The 20,116-nt window shown below is 46.2% G+C and overlaps 1 protein-coding gene across 3 annotated transcripts in view; it reads left to right on the forward strand.

The window, feature by feature from the left end:
- RCBTB2 (RCC1 and BTB domain containing protein 2) overlaps positions 1 to 20,116 on the forward strand; it is a 107,381-nt gene that overhangs the window by 36,123 nt on the left and 51,142 nt on the right. For all 3 annotated transcript variants that reach the window (XM_073580237.1, XM_073580239.1, XM_073580238.1), the window contains one exon: positions 5,105 to 5,263. In XM_073580237.1, the coding sequence (XP_073436338.1) occupies positions 5,105 to 5,263 (159 nt within the window). The remainder of the gene's footprint in view (positions 1 to 5,104; positions 5,264 to 20,116) is intronic.

Genomic DNA, 20,116 nt, shown 5'->3' on the forward strand with positions numbered 1-20,116 from the left:
TTCCAGGGACATGGTGATCGTCCCATACCTAGACGACTTTCTGGTAATAGGGAGGTCGGAGTCCCACTGCACACATCAAGTGAAGGAAGTGATAGCAATTCTAGTAGGACTAGGATGGATAGTAAACATCCCCAAGTCAAGGATAACCCCAGTAAAAAAGCAATCCTTCCTAGGGTTGATATTGGACTCCGAGCAACAACGCTTCCTCCTACCAGAGAGCAAAGTGACCAAAATAAGAGGCCTAGCTCGCACAGCAATACAAAGGCCAAATATGACACTGAGGAACGCAATGTCCCTTTTAGGCTCACTGACATCATGCATACCCACAGTAGCATGGGCGCAGTACCACTTAAGGCAACTACAGTGGGAAATTCTGTCAGCACAGAAACAATTAAAAGGGCATTTAGAAGGCAAGCTATGTCTCTCAGTGGCTGTAAGAGATTCCCTGCTCTGGTGGACTGTAGAAAAGAATCTAACAGCCGGTGTCCCGTGGCAAAAACCAGTCGAGGACATCATTACAACAGACACGAGTGCCACAGGATGGGGAGCACACCTGAGATCCCACTCAATACAGGGGACCTGGTCCTCGCTAGAAAGGGATCACGGTTCAAATGTAAAAGAACTATGGGCAGTGGAGAAAGCCGTGAAACATTTCCTTCCCTTACTTCGGGGCCGCCACGCCCGGGTCATGACGGACAATCAGGCAGTAGTAGCCTACATCAGTCACCAGGGGGGAACGAGATCTCGGGGCCTCATGCAAATATCAGATCTACTCTCCCAGCTAGCAGAACAACATCTGTTATCCATCACAGCACTGCACATAAAGGGGGCAGAAAAAATACAGTAAGACTTCCTGAGTCGCAGGCATCTGAGACAAGGGGAATGGTCCCTAAACCCCCAAGTCTTCCAACAAATAGTTCAGGCCTGGGGCAAACCAGAAATAGACCTGTTCGCTACCGCACACAACCGGAAGGTCAGGAAGTTCTGCTCACTAAATCCAAGGGAAAACCCCTTCGCAGTAGATGCCCTACAAATACCCTGGAAGTTCATCCTGGCCTATGCATTTCCCCAGATAACAATGATCCCAGTAGTGGTCAGGAAAATCAGGGAGGATCGAGCGAGAATAATTCTTGTAGCTCCATTTTGGCCGAGAAGGCCTTGGTTCTCCCTTCTGAGGCTCATGTCAGTGACAGAACCATGGATACTACCGGAGATTCCAGACCTGCTCTCCCAGGGACCAGTGGTCCACTCTCAGGTGAAGGGCTTCCATCTAGCAGCCTGGAATTTGAGAGGGCGCTACTGAGTCGCCAGGGATTCTCTCCAGGGTTAGTCTCCACCCTGTTGAAAAGTAGGAAACCTATCACATCCCAAATCTACAGTAGAATGTGGAAAAAGTTCCTAGACTTCCTGGGGGAACCCTTGGGGGATTTAGTGCCAGTGGGACCTATCCTAGAGTTCTTACAGTCGGGGCTACAACTGGGGTTAGCCACTAACACACTCAAAGTTCAAGTCTCAGCTTTGGGGGACCTATATAACTGCAACTTAGCAGCCAATAGGTGGGTGTCCCGATTCATACAGTCCTGTGGCAGGTCATGGCCGGTCATTATCCCAAAGATACCACCCTGGGACCTCAACCTAGTCTTAGAGGCCTTAACCAAGGATCCCTTTGAACCACTACTAGAACTGTCACCAAAGCTACTTACAATTAAAACTGTCTTACTGGTAGCCTTAACATCAGCCCGAAGAGTGAGCGACCTACAAGCTCTATCTATATGTCCTCCATATACACAGATCTTGGATGACCGAGTGGTTCTAAGACCAGACCCGGCCTATCTCCCCAAGGTAGTTCAAAAGTTTCATAGGACTCACGAGATCTCCTTGCCATCATTCTGTAACAATCCTAGAAACCCTGGGGAGCAAAAGTTCCATACATTAGATGTAAGAAGAGCCATAGTACAATATATGTCAGTAACTAGTCAGTGGAGGAAAGATCAGTCCCTTTTTTGTAGCCTTTCAGGGTAGTAGAAAAGGGCACGGGGTAGGTAAGAGTACTATTGCCAGATGGATCAGGGAGGCCATTATGTTATCCTACTCTGCAAGTGGCGCTCCGGTTCCAGAAGGCATCAAGGCTCACTCTACCACAGCCGTGGCTACCTCCTGGGCAGAGAAGGCTGAGGTAGCAATTGAACAAATTTGTAAAGCCGCTACTTGGTCCTCACCTTCCACCTTTTTTAAGCACTACCAACTTGATCTGTCTTCCTCTACTGACCTAGCCTTTGGTAGAAGGGTGCTGCAAGCGGTGGTCCCTCCCTAAGGTGTCTTATTCTACAAAAGTCTCTCGTGTGCCGTCATGGGAGACGGGAAAACACCAAGGTTACGGTACTTACCGGTAGCCGGTTTTTCCGGAGCGCATGACTGCACCTGTATATTCCCCCCCCCCCCCCCCCCCTTTTTCACTCCTTTGGTGTGCACTATAGTTTGGGTGTTTTTTTAGTTATATAATGTGGTGATAGTTTTACCATGTGTACTAACCCGGGGGGGGGGCCTCTCATGCTCTGTAAACCAACTGAAGCGAGGGAGAGGTACCGCCCTTTTATCTTCAGTAGGGTTCCTGTCCTGACTGGGCAGATCCCCTCTCTCATGTGTGCCGTCATGGGCTCTGGAAAAACCGGCTACCGGTAAGTAACCTTGGTGTTTTTGAATGTTTTGAGCACCTTGCAGAGTACAGTTTTTCGAACAGTGTCACTTTTGGTTATTTTCTATCATATAGGTCCCTCAAAGTCACTTCAAATATGATGTAGTCCCTAAAAAAAAAAAAAAAAAAAAAAAAAAACAAAAAAAATAGTTATGTAAATTTTGTTGGAAAAAACGAAAAATCGCTGGTCAACTCTTAACCAGTATAACTTCCTAGCAAAAAAAATTAGTTCTCAAAATTGTGCTGATGTATAGTCGACATGTGGGAAATGTAATTTATTAACTACTAGCTGAAGAGCCCGGCACTGCCCGGGCATAGTAACTAACTACGGTTAGATATTAACAAATCATGATATATATATTGCTGAGTGTAGAGCCCCGCCCATTACGCATAACCACATTCACTATAATATCCCACATCATCCCGTCGGCCAGAGCTACCGGACTACTACCCATAATATCCACATCATCCCGTCAGCCAGAGCCACTGGACTACTACACCTAATATCCCACATCATCCCATCAGCCAGAGCCACTGGACTACTACACCTAATATCCCACATCATCCCATCAGCCAGAGCCACTGGACTACTACACCTAATATCCCACATCATTCCATCAGCCAGAGCCACTGGACAACTACCCATAATATCCCACATCATCCAGAACCACCGGAAAACAACCACTAATCTCCCACATCATCCCGTCAACCTGGAGTCAGAACCAGAGCGCTGAGTGGAACGGTCCTAACTTCCATACTGGGGATCCCTTTTAAGAGAGGCATGGCGTCAGAACCAGAGCGCTGAGTGGATTTGCCCTAACTTCCATACCAGGGATCCCTTTAAGAGAGGCCTGGGGTCAAAACCAAAGCGCTGGATGGATTTGCTCTGACTTCCATACCAATGATCCCTTTAAGAGGGAAGATGTGCCCACATGATGGAGGATGTGTGATGGGGATATAGGCATGGGAGGGGGGATTCATTTCTGTCATGTGCTCTCTGCTCCTTTCTGTGGGGCAGACAATGGCTGGGAGCTTATGTTCCCGGGGATGCTAGATTTCTCCCACCATGTCAGTGTCTGCTGAAATGTCGTCAAGTGGGAATACTTGCTCATAGCAACCAATCACAGCTCAGCTTCTTTTAACCAACTCTGGTGAAATGAGAGATGCTTAGTGATTAGTTACAAGGAAAACTGTTGCTCAGAACAACCAATCACAGCTCAGTTTCTTAGCTCTGGTGACATGAAAGGTGTTTCATGATTGGTTGGTGATACATACATACACACACACACACACACACACACACACACACACGAGAGAGATGATAAACTTCAAACTATTTACTGCTGTAAGGAATGAAAAACTGTATAGGGTACTTTTTTGTTTTTTGTTTTCTTTATTTTTTAGAATTCTCAACAATTGAATTTATTTTCTCTGTGACGTCACAGTGGGCGCTGTATGTGGTATATACCTGTGTATAAGCCGAGAGTTTCAGCACTTATTATTATTTTTTTTTTTTTTTTTGTTTTGTGCTGAAATTCTGGCCCTCGGCTTATACACGAGTCATTGTCCCAGAAAGCCAGCGGGGGAGGGGGGAGCAGCAGGAGTCGGCGGCTGTCAAATCATACCACCCTCCTGGCGCGATCGCTGCAAGTCCTCCCTGCATCTCTGTTGGGGAGGTAGCTTCTTCCTGTGTTCAGCGGCCACGTGTTACTGCTCGTTAAAGTAATGAATATGGATGTGTCTCCACTCCTATAGGCGTGGAGCGCGTATTCATTACTTTAGTGAGCGGTACCACTGGGAAGTGCAGAGATTGCGCCAGGAGGGGGTGGAGAGGACGGGGGGAACTGAGCCGTGCCCACCCATGTATACAAGGGGGAGGATGGGGTAGCCATGCATATAACAGGGGGAGCCACATATACCAGGACAGGGATGAGGTGACTGCATACCCGGCTTATACTCGAGTCAATAATTTTAACCAGTTTTCCGTGGCAAAATTAGGTGCCTCGGCTTATACTCGAGTATATACAATGTAATATATATTTTCTTTTAATGACACTCTTTCAAGATAATCTTTCAGTTTAAATGCACTTTAAGCATTGTTAGTGGTTTTATAAACTATATACACAGTTTTCAGTTAACTCTGTACAGAAGTTAGTTTACCACCACATCTGCCTTCCTATCTGCCATCTCCATGGGCAATCCTGCTGTCTGTCATCCTGCTTTCCTTTTCTGCAGCTGCGGGCAATGTAGTGAAATTCTAAAATATCCTTCAGTCATTTGTGGACCAGTCTGACATTTAATGGCTTCAGGCAGCCTGGAAATATTTAATCTACAACCTTCCAGTATGTTTCTAGATTCTTTTTATCTCACAATTTTTGATTAATCATAAATTTATCTTTGTTACAAAAGGTGTATGCTTGGGGATATAATAATTCAGGCCAAGTTGGATCTGGCTCTACGGCAAATCAACCAATCCCTAGAAGAGTAACTAGTTGTCTACAGAATAAGATTGTTGTTGGCATTGCTTGTGGTCAGATGAGCTCCATGGCTATAGTGGACAACGGTGAGGTAAGAAAAGTTTCTGTTGGTGTTTTTTTTTTTTTTCCCTCTTTAATTACTCATAGTACATATGTACATCAAAATTTTTTTTATATGTAGCGCTAACATATTCCGCAACGCTTTACAGTTTGCACACATTATCATCAATATCAGTAGTTGGGTGATGGGTATAATAAAATCTCTTATTTAAAATTATGTGGAATGATCATCACAAAGTGCTGCAGACAAAGTATGGATTAAAAGGGTTCCTAAAAATTATAAATTGTTAAAATTGGCCTGTGGTTATAAAAATAGGGAACTTGGCTATCTACTTGTGAGTTGAAATCCCCTTCGCTCTCAAGAACGGAGTGATTTTCAATTCTACAATTTTTACTACTCGTTGCTGTAGTGACCAGTCCTTCTATGCGAGAGTGCAACACTTGCGAGGTTTTTACTATAGAGTTTCCAAGAGCTCCTGTGATGCCTCTGCTAGCCATATTGGACACCCAAAGTTTGGGTCAGCAGTTCAACAATACCACCAACTTGAACAATCAATCTTTAGTAAGCAGGGGAGCAGTGCTCCCTGCTGATTGATCTTGACAAAACCACGGTTAAAGAGTTACTGTATTTTTCGGAGGAAAATGGTGGGGGTGCGTCTTATAGCCAGAACGCAGACTTCCCGTGGGCTTGTGGCAGTGGTGTAGCAGTGTCCCTTCCTCAGGAACTGGTGGTGGCAGAAGTATGCGATGCTGAAGCTCGGTGTCAGCGGTGAGCAGTGCAGAGTGCATCATTGGTTTCCCTGCGGCCATCTTCCTGAAACCGTGGGGTGCCGGAGGCGGCGTTTGTGCGGATTGAAATTTCAGCTGGGCCTCTCGCGCTCCATTTTCCTGAGGCTGTGTACTTCAGGAAAATGGCCGCCGGAGGCTGCGCGTGCGCAGATTCAGATATCGACGATCCTCGGCTTCAGGAAAATGGCCGCCGAGAAACCAGTGATGCACTCGGCTCTGCTCACAGTGAACACCAGGCTGCAGCATCGCCACATTTCTGCCGCCAGCATCCTGAGGGAGGGACACTGCTCCATGCAATGCACTCTGCTCTGCCTCACCGGCGACACCGGACCCTAAGCACCATACTGCTGGGATATCCCGGGACTGCAGTATTGCCCCACTTCTATCGCCGCCGGCTTCCTGAGGAAGGGACCATGCGTCTTGTGACCCCCGCTCTTCCACCGCCAGCCCTCAGGTAAGGTACCTTAAATTCAGATAAGACGGACCCCTATCATAGAAAAATCTTTTATTATTATTAATATATATATATATATATATATATATATATATATATATATAATATATATATATATATATATATATAATATATATTTTATTTTTTTATACTATTTTCCACCACAAAATTTGGGGTGCGCCTTCTAGTCTGAAAAATACGGTACTTAAGTTTTTCCAATTTTATTGCTAAAACTCTTCCCTGATATTTAGCTGATAACAAGATGATCCTGCCTCTGGAATTGATATTGGCTGTAATTTAATAGTGTGCCAATGAAACTCGGCAAATGCCGATAAAAGTTTTGATAAGATGTCTCTGTTTAGAAGGCCACTGTTTTGTGGCTTCACCACTGTAACCTCTAAGGTTTTTTGATTCCAGCCACATGTTTCCCTGACTCTATCTTGTCCAGTATCAAGTTATAGAATTTGATACTGTGCGGGATTAGCTGCAGATAGCTTTTTTTTTTTACACTGTTGAAACTGTGATGGAGCATGTACATGTCCACCCGTCTAGTAAGTTTTTGAAATTCACGAGTAACTTGCATTCTGGACATGTCAGAATATAACCAAGACTTTACTAGGCCATACAGCCTTCTACCAGGCACTGAAGATGTAGCACGGTATCCAGACAGATGCTGTAAAATCCCAACATATCTTTCCAGCCCATACTTTAGTGTCCTTTTGGTGTAGGTTTACTATAGGATTTATATATTTTTTAAATAAAATATTCTTGGAAATGTAGTTTGCTATATGCATAAGTGTCTTGGTGAAAAATGTCCAGGTATCTCATAAGTCTTCTAATCCTGTCACAAAGGCATTTACAATTTCTAATTATTAATTATTAGTGATGAGCGAACGTGCTCGAATAAAGTGTTATCCGAGCATATTCGGGTGCTAATTTGTTAGAGTCCCTGTGTCTGCATGTCTAGCTGCTGTTCGACAGCAGGTATTGCCTCTTTGTTAAGCAATCCTTGCATGTGTTGTGGCTGTCGAACAGCCGTGAGACATGCAGGCGCGGGGACCAGAACTTATTTTTCGAGTACACTGAAGTCACTCGGTTAGCACCCGAGCATGCTCGTTCGCTCATCACTAGTAATTATAAGAATATTATTTACACCTTCTAATAAATGTTTATATATAAAAAGTGCAACTAGCCTCTTCAGAGATGATGCAATTTTGAACACTAGTGCCACCTATTGGATGTAGCAATCCTAACAGTGAACATCACCCCTTTTAATGAGCCTTGCCACTTGACAAACCTGCCGCCCCATTTGCAGACATTGTTTTGGGCTGTTTGCCCCTCATCAGTGCAAAGCAGGGGATCTCATTTGGCAAAGTGAGAGGTATCTGCGTAGGGGTACACGGGGGAATGTTTTTCCTTGTGGAAAGTGCTAGTCTGGTAAAATAAAAGTGGTAGGACATGCAGTGCTCCTCTGGGTAATTAAACATGCAAATGGCCTCTTCAAGGAGGAATAGGACTAGCGCTACCTGTTGGATGTAGCAATTCTAAAAGTCTATAAGTCTCCTTATGCTCTCTATCCACAAAGAAATCTTCTATCTTAGACCCCTAGTCAGATCTTTGATCCCCAGTCAAAGGCTTCTCACATTGCTCCTGCTTTGCAGTGATGAGGGGCAAATGGAGTGTCTGGCTTGTATTAGTATGGATTTCTACTTCTAACAGGTGGCACTAGAGTTCAAGTCGTCTTTCTCTCTGAAGAGACAATTTGTTTATTTAAATTCTCATGGCCTAGAAGTCTCCTTACCCTGGCTTGGAACTCTCCGCAAGGAGAATCTTTTCTCTTTTGCACCTTTACTCTATTCATTGCATACGTAATAATAAAGGGCATTTTATTACAGCCAGTGATAACAGTGAATTGTAAGGAGGGTGTACTATCAAAGTCTTGGAATATACTGACAGTGGTATAATCGAGATGTGTGGGTGAGAGCATTATCAAAATCATTTGACTACCCTTAGCACCTACACACTAGCAATGTTGCCATAAGTAGTTGACAGGCATTAGTATGCGAGAGGCTCGGGGTTCATCGGACGCTTCCTCATCCTCAGATGAAGAAGTAGGGGGTGCCACTGTTTCCCTTTGGAAGAAATAGAAAGCCTGGTTAAAGCGGTGAGATCCCCTGTGGGAGTAAATGGCCCTCACCCGGAAAAAAAACGTGCAAGATATAATGTTTGGGGGATTGGCACAAAAAAATGGAGGTCATTTCCCCTGATTGAAAATGTACGTGCCCTGATTAAAAGAGTGGGAGAAACCGGATAGGAAAAACTATTTGGTACCTTCCCTATAAAGAGAAAATATCCCTTTGAGGATGTAGCGTCAACCTCCTGGGATAAGCACCAAAATTAGATGTAGCTGTAGCAAAGGCCTCCAAGAAATTTGCTCTCCCCTTCAAGGACATGGAAGTTTTAAAAGATCCACTAGGTAAAAAAGCAGATTCCTTCCTTAAAGGCGCATGGAAAACATCAGGAGGCAGTTTAAGACCTGCTATTGCAGCAACAACCTGCACTGCTAGATCCCTAATGATATGGTTAGACCAGTTGGAAAAGCAGCTCTGGGATAGAATATCCAGAGACAGGGTAATAGAGTCCATTCCTTTAATGCGGGGGGCTGCAGCTTTTCTTGGGGACTCATTGGCTGACTCTGTTCGGCTTGCGACAATGTCTGCAGCTCTCTTTAATGCAGCCCGTAGAGCACTTTGGCTTAATTGCTGGCTGGGAGACATACAGACTAAATTAAAATTTTGCTTCATCCCGTGTGAAGGAAATTTTCTGTTTGGGGAAACATTAGATGACATCCTTCAGAAGTCAGGGAGTTCTGTAACCTGGCCACCCCTGCATACAAACGGTCTTTTCAGAGTAGGACATTTTTCTGTAGGAGGCCCCCGAGAGAACAGAATAGATGGCAAGGAAAAAAAAAGAAAAATAAAGGTTTTCTCTTTCGAAGCATCTCTCACGATAGGAAACCCTCCAAGTGACGGTCCCTCCCAGGTGGCGGGCAGACTATTCCGTTTCCTTTCGGCCTGGGAAAGATTTCCAGCAGTCCCTGGATACTAAACCTAATCAGGTCAGGCCTGAGGATAGACTTTCGATCATTCATTCCCTCCCCAGAACTTTATAGTGACTTCCTACCATCCTCCCCGGAGGAACAAAGGGCCTTGCAATGCGATATGTTGGACCTAGTGGGAAAAGCTGTTCTCCAGGAGGTCCCTCCTTAGGATAAGACTGAAGGATTCTACTCCCCATTTGTTTCTGGTAAACAAACCAGATGGATCCTTCTGGACAATTTATAAACTTGAAAAAATTGAACAAGTATGTAACAACTCAAACTTTCAAGATGAAATCAATAAAATCATCCATAAAAATATTGTTTCCCAATGACTTTATGATGGTCCTGGATTTGAGAGATGCATATTATCATTTTCCAAAACACAGAGACTCGCGAAAGTTCCTCAGGGTAGCGGTCTTCAAAAAAGGAGAAACAACATTTTTTTTCAATGCAGGACCCCTCCCTTTGGCTTGTCAGTTGCCCTTCGTGTGTTTAACTAGTGTCGAAAGTAATGGTGCACGTGAGGGAACAGGACATTTTGATTGTCCCTTATTTGGACAATTTCTTGGTGATGGGCAACTCGGTCCAACATTGAAAAACACAGCTAGACAGAGTAATGACCTCTTTAGTAAACCTAGGTTGGCTTTTGAATCTAAAAAAATCAAAGATCGAGCCAAAGACTGTTCACGAGTTCCTGGGGCTTATGTTGGACTCCCAGAAGCAAGAGTGTTGCCTTCCAGAGGACAAAAGGGGAAAAAAAATTGTGTGTCAGGTGTTGAGGGCATTACAATACCCATCCATGACCTTGAGAAAAAGGCCATGTCCCTGTTAGGTTCCCTAACCTCCTATTTACCAGCATTTCAGTGGGCCCAAATATACACCAGGGGGCTCCAGTGGGACATCTTATAAAAAAAAAAAAAAAAAACAGGTCTCCTTAAAGGGTCAATTAGAATGTTGTATGGCATGGTCTTCATGAACTAATCCTTCCCTGAGTTGGTGGAAAGAGTTGGGCACTCTCACCAAGGTAATCTCTTGGGTGACCACAGTGTCTCGAGTAGTCACCACCGATGCAAGCCCCACGGGGTGGGGGACTCACCTGGACAACAGGGTTACTCAGGGGGGTCTTGGACGGGTTAGCAGTTGGATGTATCCTCAAACCAAAAGGAGCTATTAGCAGTCAGTTATGCCCTGATAGAGTTCTTAGATACCCTTCGAGGTCATTACCTGCGAGTATTTTCGGACAACAGGTTGGTGGTGGCCTGTCTAAACCATCAGAGGGGAACCAGATCACGGGCCTTGATGGATATAACAACTCAGATTTTCCAGTTGGCAGAAAGCAATCTCCCCTCTCTGACGGTACTCCACATTCGGGGGGTAGAAAACTACAAGGCAGACTTTCTGAGCCACACACACACACAGTTGAAACAGGGTGAAAGTGCTAAGAGTCCACTTTCAATCAGATTGTGGAAATGTGGGGTCTCCTGGTCATAGATCTCTTCGACAGCATCGACAACACAAAGGTAGACTCCTTTTGCTCCATAGTTCAAGATCAGAGAGGGACAGAGGATTTTCCCGAAACTTGCTTTCCATCCTACTTTAAAATCGTCACTACCAAAGCCTACGGTAAGACCTGGAAAAAAAAATCCTATCTACCTCAGCAGGGGTTAGCGTTCAGGATGGAGTCCCAATTATGACTATCTTGGAGTTCCTACAAAATGAGTTGGAACGAGGCTTGGCTACGAACACCCTAAAGGTTCAGGTGGCCACTCTGGGGGCTCTATACAATCCTGAAGTAGCAGGCAATACTTGGGTAGCAAGATTCATTAGAGCCTCTGCAAGATCTAGGCCCATTACCATCCAAAAATTGCTGCCATGGGATCTAAATTTGGCCTTATCAGCCCTAACAGGTTCCCCCTTTGAAACCTTAGATTCTGCCTTGCTCAAGGTTCTGTCCCTTAAAACGTTCTTCTAGTGGCTTTAACATCAGCCCGTAGAGTGAATGACATTCAGGCTTTGTCTGCAGGCCCTCCCTTCACTAGGATCTTAGAAGACAGGGTTATTTTAAAACTCGACCCTACTTATTTGCCCAAGGTAGCATCTCTGTTCCATAGGTCCCAAGAGGTAGTCCTTCCCTCCTTTTTTCCAACCCCAAAAATACAAGAGAAAAGAAATTCCACTCATTAGATGTAAAAAGGTGTTTGGTTCAATACCTAGCGTCCACCCAGGGGTATAGGAAGGATGGATCTCTGTGTGCTTTCAGGGGCCTAGGAAGGGACTTAAGACTTCTAAAAGTACCTTGGCAAGATGGATAAGAGATGCAATCTCGTTGGCCTACTCATCTAGTTTGAATGTCGCCATGGAGGGGTTGAGAGCTCATTCCACGAGAGAATTGGCAACCTTCTGGGCAGAAAGGTCAGAGGTATCAATAGAGCAGATCTGTAAGGCTGCCACTTGGTCATCACCTTCTACCTTTTTTAAACTCTATCAGCTGGACCTAGCCTCTTCTTCTGATCTAACCTTTGGGAGAAGGGTTCTACAGGCTGTGGTCCCTCCATAAGATACAATTCTCTGTAATTCTCTTCATGGTGGTGTCATGGGGGAAGGAGAAAAAAGTAGTTACTTAAGGGTAATGGGATTTCTCAGAGCCCATGACAGCACTCTTATGTTCCCTTCCGTCACGTGTGGGTGAGCACGCTTTCATTGTTTGTTGTGTGATTTATGCATAGACACGGAATGTTGCTTATAAGTATTATGATAAAAATGTTTAATCTTTGACAAATAACCTGGAGGTTCTCCTATGCTCTGTAAACCAGCTAATGTGAGGGAGACGTACCGGCTTTTTTATCTGTAGGTTTCCTGTCCCTGAAGGGTGGATCCCCGCTCTCCGTTGTGCTGTCATGGGCTCTGAGAAATCCATTTACTGGGAAGTAACTACGTCTTTTGATGATATTCTAATTTAGCGAGAAGCACTTCTAATTATGCCCAGCATGCCTGTCAATACGGCCCCACACATACAGTGATCAGCAATATCCTTCAGCATAAATCTTCACACCTGCTTTGACATTCTCAATGACACATTTTCCTCTATATTTAAGACCTGTTTTTCTGTAGAATGATATCTCCTGTGTTTTCATTTATAAGGGTGGCACTTCCGTGGGCCTTCTTGAGTTGCTGTCCTGCTGTATTGTTTTTCCCCACACCCAACAATCATTATTGATTTTCTTTTACATGTGAGCGCTGAGAAGGGCCCATATTCACAACTATGTGCTGAACATAGCTGTGGCATGTGACATACAATACCTAACAGACTTCAGCTGCAAGTGTCAGTGTACAGAAAGATATCAAATTACTGTGATAAGCAGATCTTCGTGTCACACGTTCTAACAGGATTGCTCAAATGCATGTTGTATTATATATGGGGATTGTATTTCATATGGGGATAAAACCAATGTATCTTTTTATGCCATATAACAGGAGTGCATTAAAACAATCCAGCTAATTCCTGGAAAGGAAAAGTTGGTTTAATGACTAAGGGCATACATGTTATCCAATAGTAAAGCATTCTACTATTGTTCATCGAGGGAAGCTATATGTCCTCAGTGATTGACGCTGTGGTGACATTCACATTTCACATGTGTCATTTTGATTTCATTAACACAAAATAGCACAAGAAACTTTGGTGTGTGAGGGTGGGGGAGATGTTGACTTTTTTTTTTTTTTTTTTTTTGTGTGTGCATGCAACTTCACATAACTGAATAGGCTGTCCTTTTATTATCAGCTAAAACTACATTTTCCTGTCTCCCATGACGGCACACATGAGAGATGGGATCCGCCCAGTCAGGACAGGAACCCTACTGAAGATAAAAGGGGCGGTACCTCTCCCTCGCTTCAGTTGGGTTTCCTGTCCTGACAGGGACCCGTGTACTGAAGATCGCGTACCTGCCCCTCTCTCGTGCCGGCGTGGAAGAACAGGCAGGGTCCTGGGCGCCATGCATCGGGAGAGGGAAGCGCCATTCGCGGGTACCCCGGGGCTCCGCGTCCGAGCGGGCGCAGAAGCAGCACGGCCTGGGGTCCTGGGGCTCTGCCGTGGCTGCCGCGCCGCCCTCTCCTCCTCTACCGCATCCTGGAGCATGGAGAAAGCAGCGGGCCACTTCCGGGTCGGGCACCTCTGACGTCACACGCAGGGCACGCTGGGAAGGGGCGTGACTTCGGGAGGTGGCGCCAGGATCCAAGATGGCGGCGCCCATAGGAAAAAAATGCCGGCCGGCAAGGCGGGGGGGGAGGGGCTGTGGGGGTAACCGGAGGAGGCGGAGAGTGCAGTGGATCTCCCTTACATAAGGGGGATGACCACAGAAGACGCACTCATGCTCAAGGCTTCATGATGGAAGTGGGGCAAGATCAGCAGCGACAGCCGCAGCAGCAAGAGCTCTCGCCAGATGCCGGGCCGCCAGCATACCAGGAGCAGCCGCTCGAGTGGTGGGAGCGGCAGTCGTAAACGCGACCGGCATGACTCTGAGACGTCCAGAAGAAACGTCACGAGTGCATCTGAGGAGCCTCCGAGATCGGTACCCCTGATTGACAGCGGTGGTGAGTGATCTACGTGAATGTCACCCTTATGGTAACGGGGATCCTTTTTTCTCTGTTTGATCACTAGGGGTCAAGGAAGGCCAGCAGCAAAACTAAAAATAGAGAATGCGCCCTATGCAAACACTCGCTGGCAGATCAGTGGCAGAAAGACCTCTGCGCTGTCTGTATAAATAAAACTGTACAGGAGGAAACCCCTGATCTGGTAACCAGCCTTAAGGCGTTAATACAGCATGAGGTGAAAGGTTCCCTAAAGGCAGCCCTTGAAAAGAAGGATAAAAGAGGTCATAGAAGGGATTCTGATTCATAGGCCTCGCCAGGGCAGAAGGGGCGGGAAAGATCCTTGTCCCCCTCCACCTCCTCTTCCTCTACTCAGTCCTCAGAATCCTCCTCGGACAGCAATATAGGCGGCCGTCCATGTTTCCCAACAGAGGATGTGGGAAAAGCTGGTCAAAACTATTAGGGCTACAATGGGCCTTAAGGAGGAAAAGACTCCTAAATCATTGGAGGATATGATGTTTGGAGGAAAGGAAAAAACGCACCTTACCTGTAAATGATAAAATAAAGGCCCTAATTGACAGGGAATGGCAAAAACCTGAGAGGTCAGGGGGCTTGCCTTCTACATCAAAAAGAAGGTACCCTTTTGAACAAAAGGATTCAGAGACCTGGGGAAAAAGTCCCAAAAATTTATGGGGCCGTAGCCAAATCCTCAAAGGTATCTCTACCATTAGAGGACTCGGGCATGTTGAAAGACCCGCTTGATAAAAAAGCAGATGGTTTCCTAAAACATATCTGGGAAGCTTCGGCAGGTGGATTAAAGCCAGCGATGGCTGGTACCTGTACCGCTCGTGCCCTCATGGTCTGGCTACAACAAATAGAGGACCAGATCAGGGATAGAGTTCCTAGGGACGAAATTCTGTCTAATCTGACACTGATACACGGAGCAGCGGCTTTCCTAGCAGATTCCGCAAGATTGACAGCTAGAGCAGCAAGCCTGTCAAACGCAGCAAGACGAGCCCTGTGGCTTAAAGGGTGTCCCGGAGATTTACTATCAAAACATAGGTTATGTTCCATTCCATGCGATGGCCAATTCCTCTTCGGAAAAAACTAGAAGAGATTTTGGAACATGCGGGGGATAGGAAGAAAAGCTTTCCCGACTTCCGGGAGAACCTAAAAAGCGGCCCTTTCGGAGGAGGAGATTTAACAGGGGTCGTCCCCTGGGAGATAGAAAAAGCTGGGACTTTAAAGAAAGAAGAGAATCGGGCTATAGTTTTAAAGGGCCCTCCACTTCCTCCAAAAAATCTCCCCAATGACATCGGGCCGGAGGTAGGGGGAAGGCTTTCTCTCTTCCTTTCCGCCTGGGCAAATATCTCCCCCAGTACATGGGTCCTAAACATAAAGGACGGTTTAAAAATAAAATTCATCCGTCCGCCCAGGCATACCTTCATAATGACACCCAGAAGGAAAGCCCAAGAGCAACAGCTGGCCCTGGAGACGAAGTCTTGGGACTAGTGAAAAAACAAGTCCTACAGGAAGTCCCAGTGCAAGAAGAAGGAAGGGGGTTCTACTCCCCCCTCTTCTTAATACAAAAACCAGACTGCTCTTGGAGAACCATTGTCAACCTGAGGAGACTCGGTGGGTAGACAATTGCTCCTTCAAAATGGAGTCAATCAACACGGCCACATAGATCCTGTTCCAGCATTGCCTCATGGCAGTGATAGACTTAAAAGATGCCTACTATCACATCCCAATTCATCGGGAGTATCAAAAATATTTGAGAGTAGCGCTCTGTCCAGGGGCAGGTGAAACACTACCAATACGCAGCCCTTTGGCCTGTCTACAGCCCCCAGAGTATTCACCAAAGTGATGGCCAAAGTAATGTCTTTTCTTCGTTCCAAGGACATAGTGATCGTCCCATACCTAGACGACTTTCTTGTAATAGGGAGGTCGGAGTCCCACTGCACACATCAAGTGAAGGAAGTGATAGCAATTCTAGTAGGACTAGGATGGATAGTAAACATCCCCAAGTCAAGGATAACCCCAGTAAAAAAGCAATCCTTCCTAGGGTTGATGTTGGACTCCGAGCAACAACGCTGCCTCCTACCAGAGAGCAAAGTGACCAAGATAAGAGGCCTAGCTCGCACAGCAATACAAAGACCAAATATGACACTGAAGAACGCAATGTCCCTTTTAGGCTCGTTGACATCATGCATACCCGCGGTAGCATGGGCGCAGTACCACTTGAGGCAACTACAGTGGGAAGTTCTGTCAGCACAGAAACAATTAAAAGGACATTTTGAAGGCAAACTGTCTCTCAGTAGCTGTAAGAGATTCCCTGCTCTGTTGGACTGTAGAAAAGAATCTAACAGCTGGTGTCCCGTGGCAACCAGTCGAGGACATCATTACAACAGACGCGAGTGCCACAGGATGGGGAGCACACCTGAGATCCCACTCAATACAGGAGACCTGGTCCTCGCTAGAAAAGGATCACGGTCAAATGTAAAAGAACTATGGGCAGTGGAAAAAGCCGTGAAACATTTCCTTCCTTTACTTCGGGGCCGCCACTCCCGAGTCATGACGGACAATCAGGCAGTAGTAGCCTACATCAATCACCAGGGGGGAACGAGATCTCGGGCCTGGTGCAAATATCGGATCTACTCTTCCAGCTAGCAGAACAACATCTGTTATCCATCACAGCATTGCACATAAAGGGGGTAGAAAATATGCAGGCAGACTTCCTGAGTCGCAGGCACCTAAGACAAGGGGAATGGTCCCTAAACCCCCAAGTCTTCCAACAAATAGTTCAGACCTGGAGCAAACCAGAAATAGACCTGTTCGCTACCGCACACAACCGGAAGGTCAGGAAGTTCTGCTCACTAAATCCAAGGGAAAACCCCTTCGCAGTAGATGCCCTACAAATACCCTGGAAGTTCATCCTGGCCTATGCATTTCCCCCGATAACCATGATCCCAATAGTGGTCAGGAAAATCAGGGAGGATCGAGCGAGAATAATTCTTATAGCTCCGTTTTGGCCGAGGAGGCCTTGGTTCTCCCTTCTGAGACTCATGTCGGTGACAGATCCATGGATATTACCGGAGATTCCAGACCTGGTTTCCCAGGGACCAGTGGTCCACTCTCGGGTGAAAGGCTTCCATCTAGCAGCCTGGAATTTGAGAGGGCGCTACTGAGTCACCAGGGATTCTCTCCAGGGTTAGTCTCCACCCTGTTGAAAAGTAGGGAACCTATAACATCCCAAATCTACGGTAGAACGTGGAAAAAGTTCCTAGACTTCCTGGGGGAACCCTTGGGGGATGTAGCGCCAGTGGGACCTATCCTAGAATTCTTTGGGGTTAGCCACTAACACACTCAAAGTCCAAGTCTCAGCTTTGGGGGCCCTATATAACTGCAACTTAGCAGCCAATAGGTGGGTGTCCCAATTCATAAAGTCCTGTGGCAGGTCAAGGCCGGTCATTATCCCAAAGATACCACCCTGGAACCTCAATCTAGTCTTAGAGGCCTTAACAAAAGATCCCTTTGAACCACTACTAGAGCTGTCACCAAAGCTACTTACACTTAAAACTGTCGTACTGGTAGCCTTAACATCAGCCCGAAGAGTGAGCGACCTACAAGCTCTATCTATATGTCCTCCATATACACAGATCTTGGATGACCGAGTGGTTCTAAGACCAGACCCGGCCTATCTCCCCAAGGTAGTCCAAAAGTTTCATACGACTCAGGAGATCTCCTTGCCATCTTTCTGTAACAATCCTAGAAACCCTGGGGAGCAAAAGTTCCATACATTAGATGTAAGAGCCATAGTACAATATGTCAGTAACTAGTCAGTGGAGGAAAGATCAGTCCCTTTTTTGTAGCCTTTCAGGGTAGTAGAAAAGGGCACGGGGTTGCTAAGAGTACCATTGCCAGATGGATCAGGGAGGCCATTATGTTATCCTACTCCGCAAGTGGCGCTCCGGTTCCAGAAGGCATCAAGGCTCACTCCACCAGAGCCGTGGCTACCTCCTGGGCAGAGAAGGCTGCGGTATCGATTGAGCAGATTTGTAAAGCCGCTACTTGGTCCTCACCTTCAACCTTTTTTAAGCACTACCGACTTGATCTATCTTCCTCTACTGACCTAACCTTTGGTAGAAGGGTGCTTCAAGCGGTGGTCCCTCCCTAAGGTGTCTTATTCTACAAAAGTCTCTCATGTGTGCCGTCATGGGAGACGGGAAAACACCAAGGTTACTTACCGGTAGCCCGTTTTTCTGGAGCCCATGACGGCACCTGTATTCCCCCCCCCCCCTTTTCACTCCTTTGGTGTGCACTATAGTTTGGGTGCTTTTTTTTTAGTTAGATATAATGTGGTGATAGTTTTACCATGTGTACTAACCCGGCGGGCCTCTCATGCTCTGTAAACCAACTGAAGCGAGGGAGAGGTATCGCCCCTTTTATCTTCAGTAAGGTTCCTGTCCTGACTGGGCGGATCCCCTCTCATGTGTGCTGTCATGGGCTCCGGAAAAACCGGCTACCGGTAAGTAACCTTGGTGTTTCTCATCAACACTTGCTTCTCCTTAGAGCTGCAGACCTCTCCTTTTTCTCTGTTCCTTACTGGACCCACCACTATGAGTTATCAACCTAAACTAAAGCTGGAGTCACACATAGCGACTCACCAGTGATCCCGACAACGATATCAACGTGTCAGGATCGCTGGTGAGTCGCTATGTGATCGCTGGTGAGCTGTCACACAGACAGCTTCACCAGCGATCAGCACAGCGACGCCGAGCGCGCGGCGTCGCTGTGTTCGTTAGTTACCAGCGCGCTGATGCATGGAGCTGGTAACTAACGTACACATCGGGTATCCAAGGGACGTGCGTCCCTTAGATACCCGATGTGTACGCTAGTTACCAGCTCCCTGCATCAGCGCACTGGTAACTAACGTACACATCGGGTATCTAAAGGACACCCGTCCCTTGGATACCCGATGTCTACGTTAGTTACCAGCAGGTCGCTGGTCTCCCGCCTGTCACACGCAGCGATGCGTGCTGGCCAGCGGGAGACCAGCGACCAAAGAAAAGTCCAGTGGTTTCCCAGAGCGATCAGCGATACCGGCAGGGGGGCCGGTCACTGATCGCTGTCATACGCAGCGATCTCGCTGGTGAGATCGCTATGTGTGACGGGGCCTTAAGTATAGGAGTCATTTTATGCTTCTTTGAACTCTGTGTTCCTGTACAGTACCCAGTCCAATCCTATTTTATCTTTTTCCATCTATATCAGCATAGCTGCCTCTGTGTTTTTCACTGATTGCTCAGCAGAAGACAACAGCTAAACGCCTCTCTCTGCCCCTTTATGTACAGCACCATCCTACAGTACATAACTTTAAGTTCCGAATATACAGTCCTATCCTGAAGAGCATCACTCATTACAGATCCATCTTGCAGTACATCCCTCATTGCTTACCAGCAGAAACAGGGCTGGCTTCAGGTTTTTATGTGCCCTGGGCAAAAGAGTCTCAGTGGGCCCCTTTTAACACTTACCACGATTTATAATGCACAGATAAGAAGTATAGATATAGTACAATGCCAAAAATGTCAATTCTTTCATTACATGAGTGATATCTATTGTAAATTCTACAATAGCTCAGAAATCTGCAAATCCTCACAGCACACAGTACATGCACTGGAGGGATTCAAGTCTGCAGTCAGTTTCATTTTAGACCAGACAGTATAGTCCTCCACACAGTATTATGTGCCTCATATATTGCTCCATACACTATTATGGGCCCCATATATTTCTCCATTCAGTATAATTGGCCCCATATAATGCTTCATACAGAATAATGGACCCCATATAATGGCCCTATATATTGCTCCATATAATGAACCATACAGCAAAATGGGCAGAAGCGAGTATTTTGGGAACGGGAAGAGGCGAGTATTTGAGGAGGGCCAATGCCTGCACTG

Source organism: Dendrobates tinctorius, unplaced genomic scaffold (assembly GCF_039654945.1).
Source record: "Dendrobates tinctorius isolate UK_male_01 unplaced genomic scaffold, ASM3965494v1 ptg000064l, whole genome shotgun sequence".
NCBI lineage: Eukaryota > Metazoa > Chordata > Amphibia > Anura > Dendrobatidae > Dendrobates > Dendrobates tinctorius.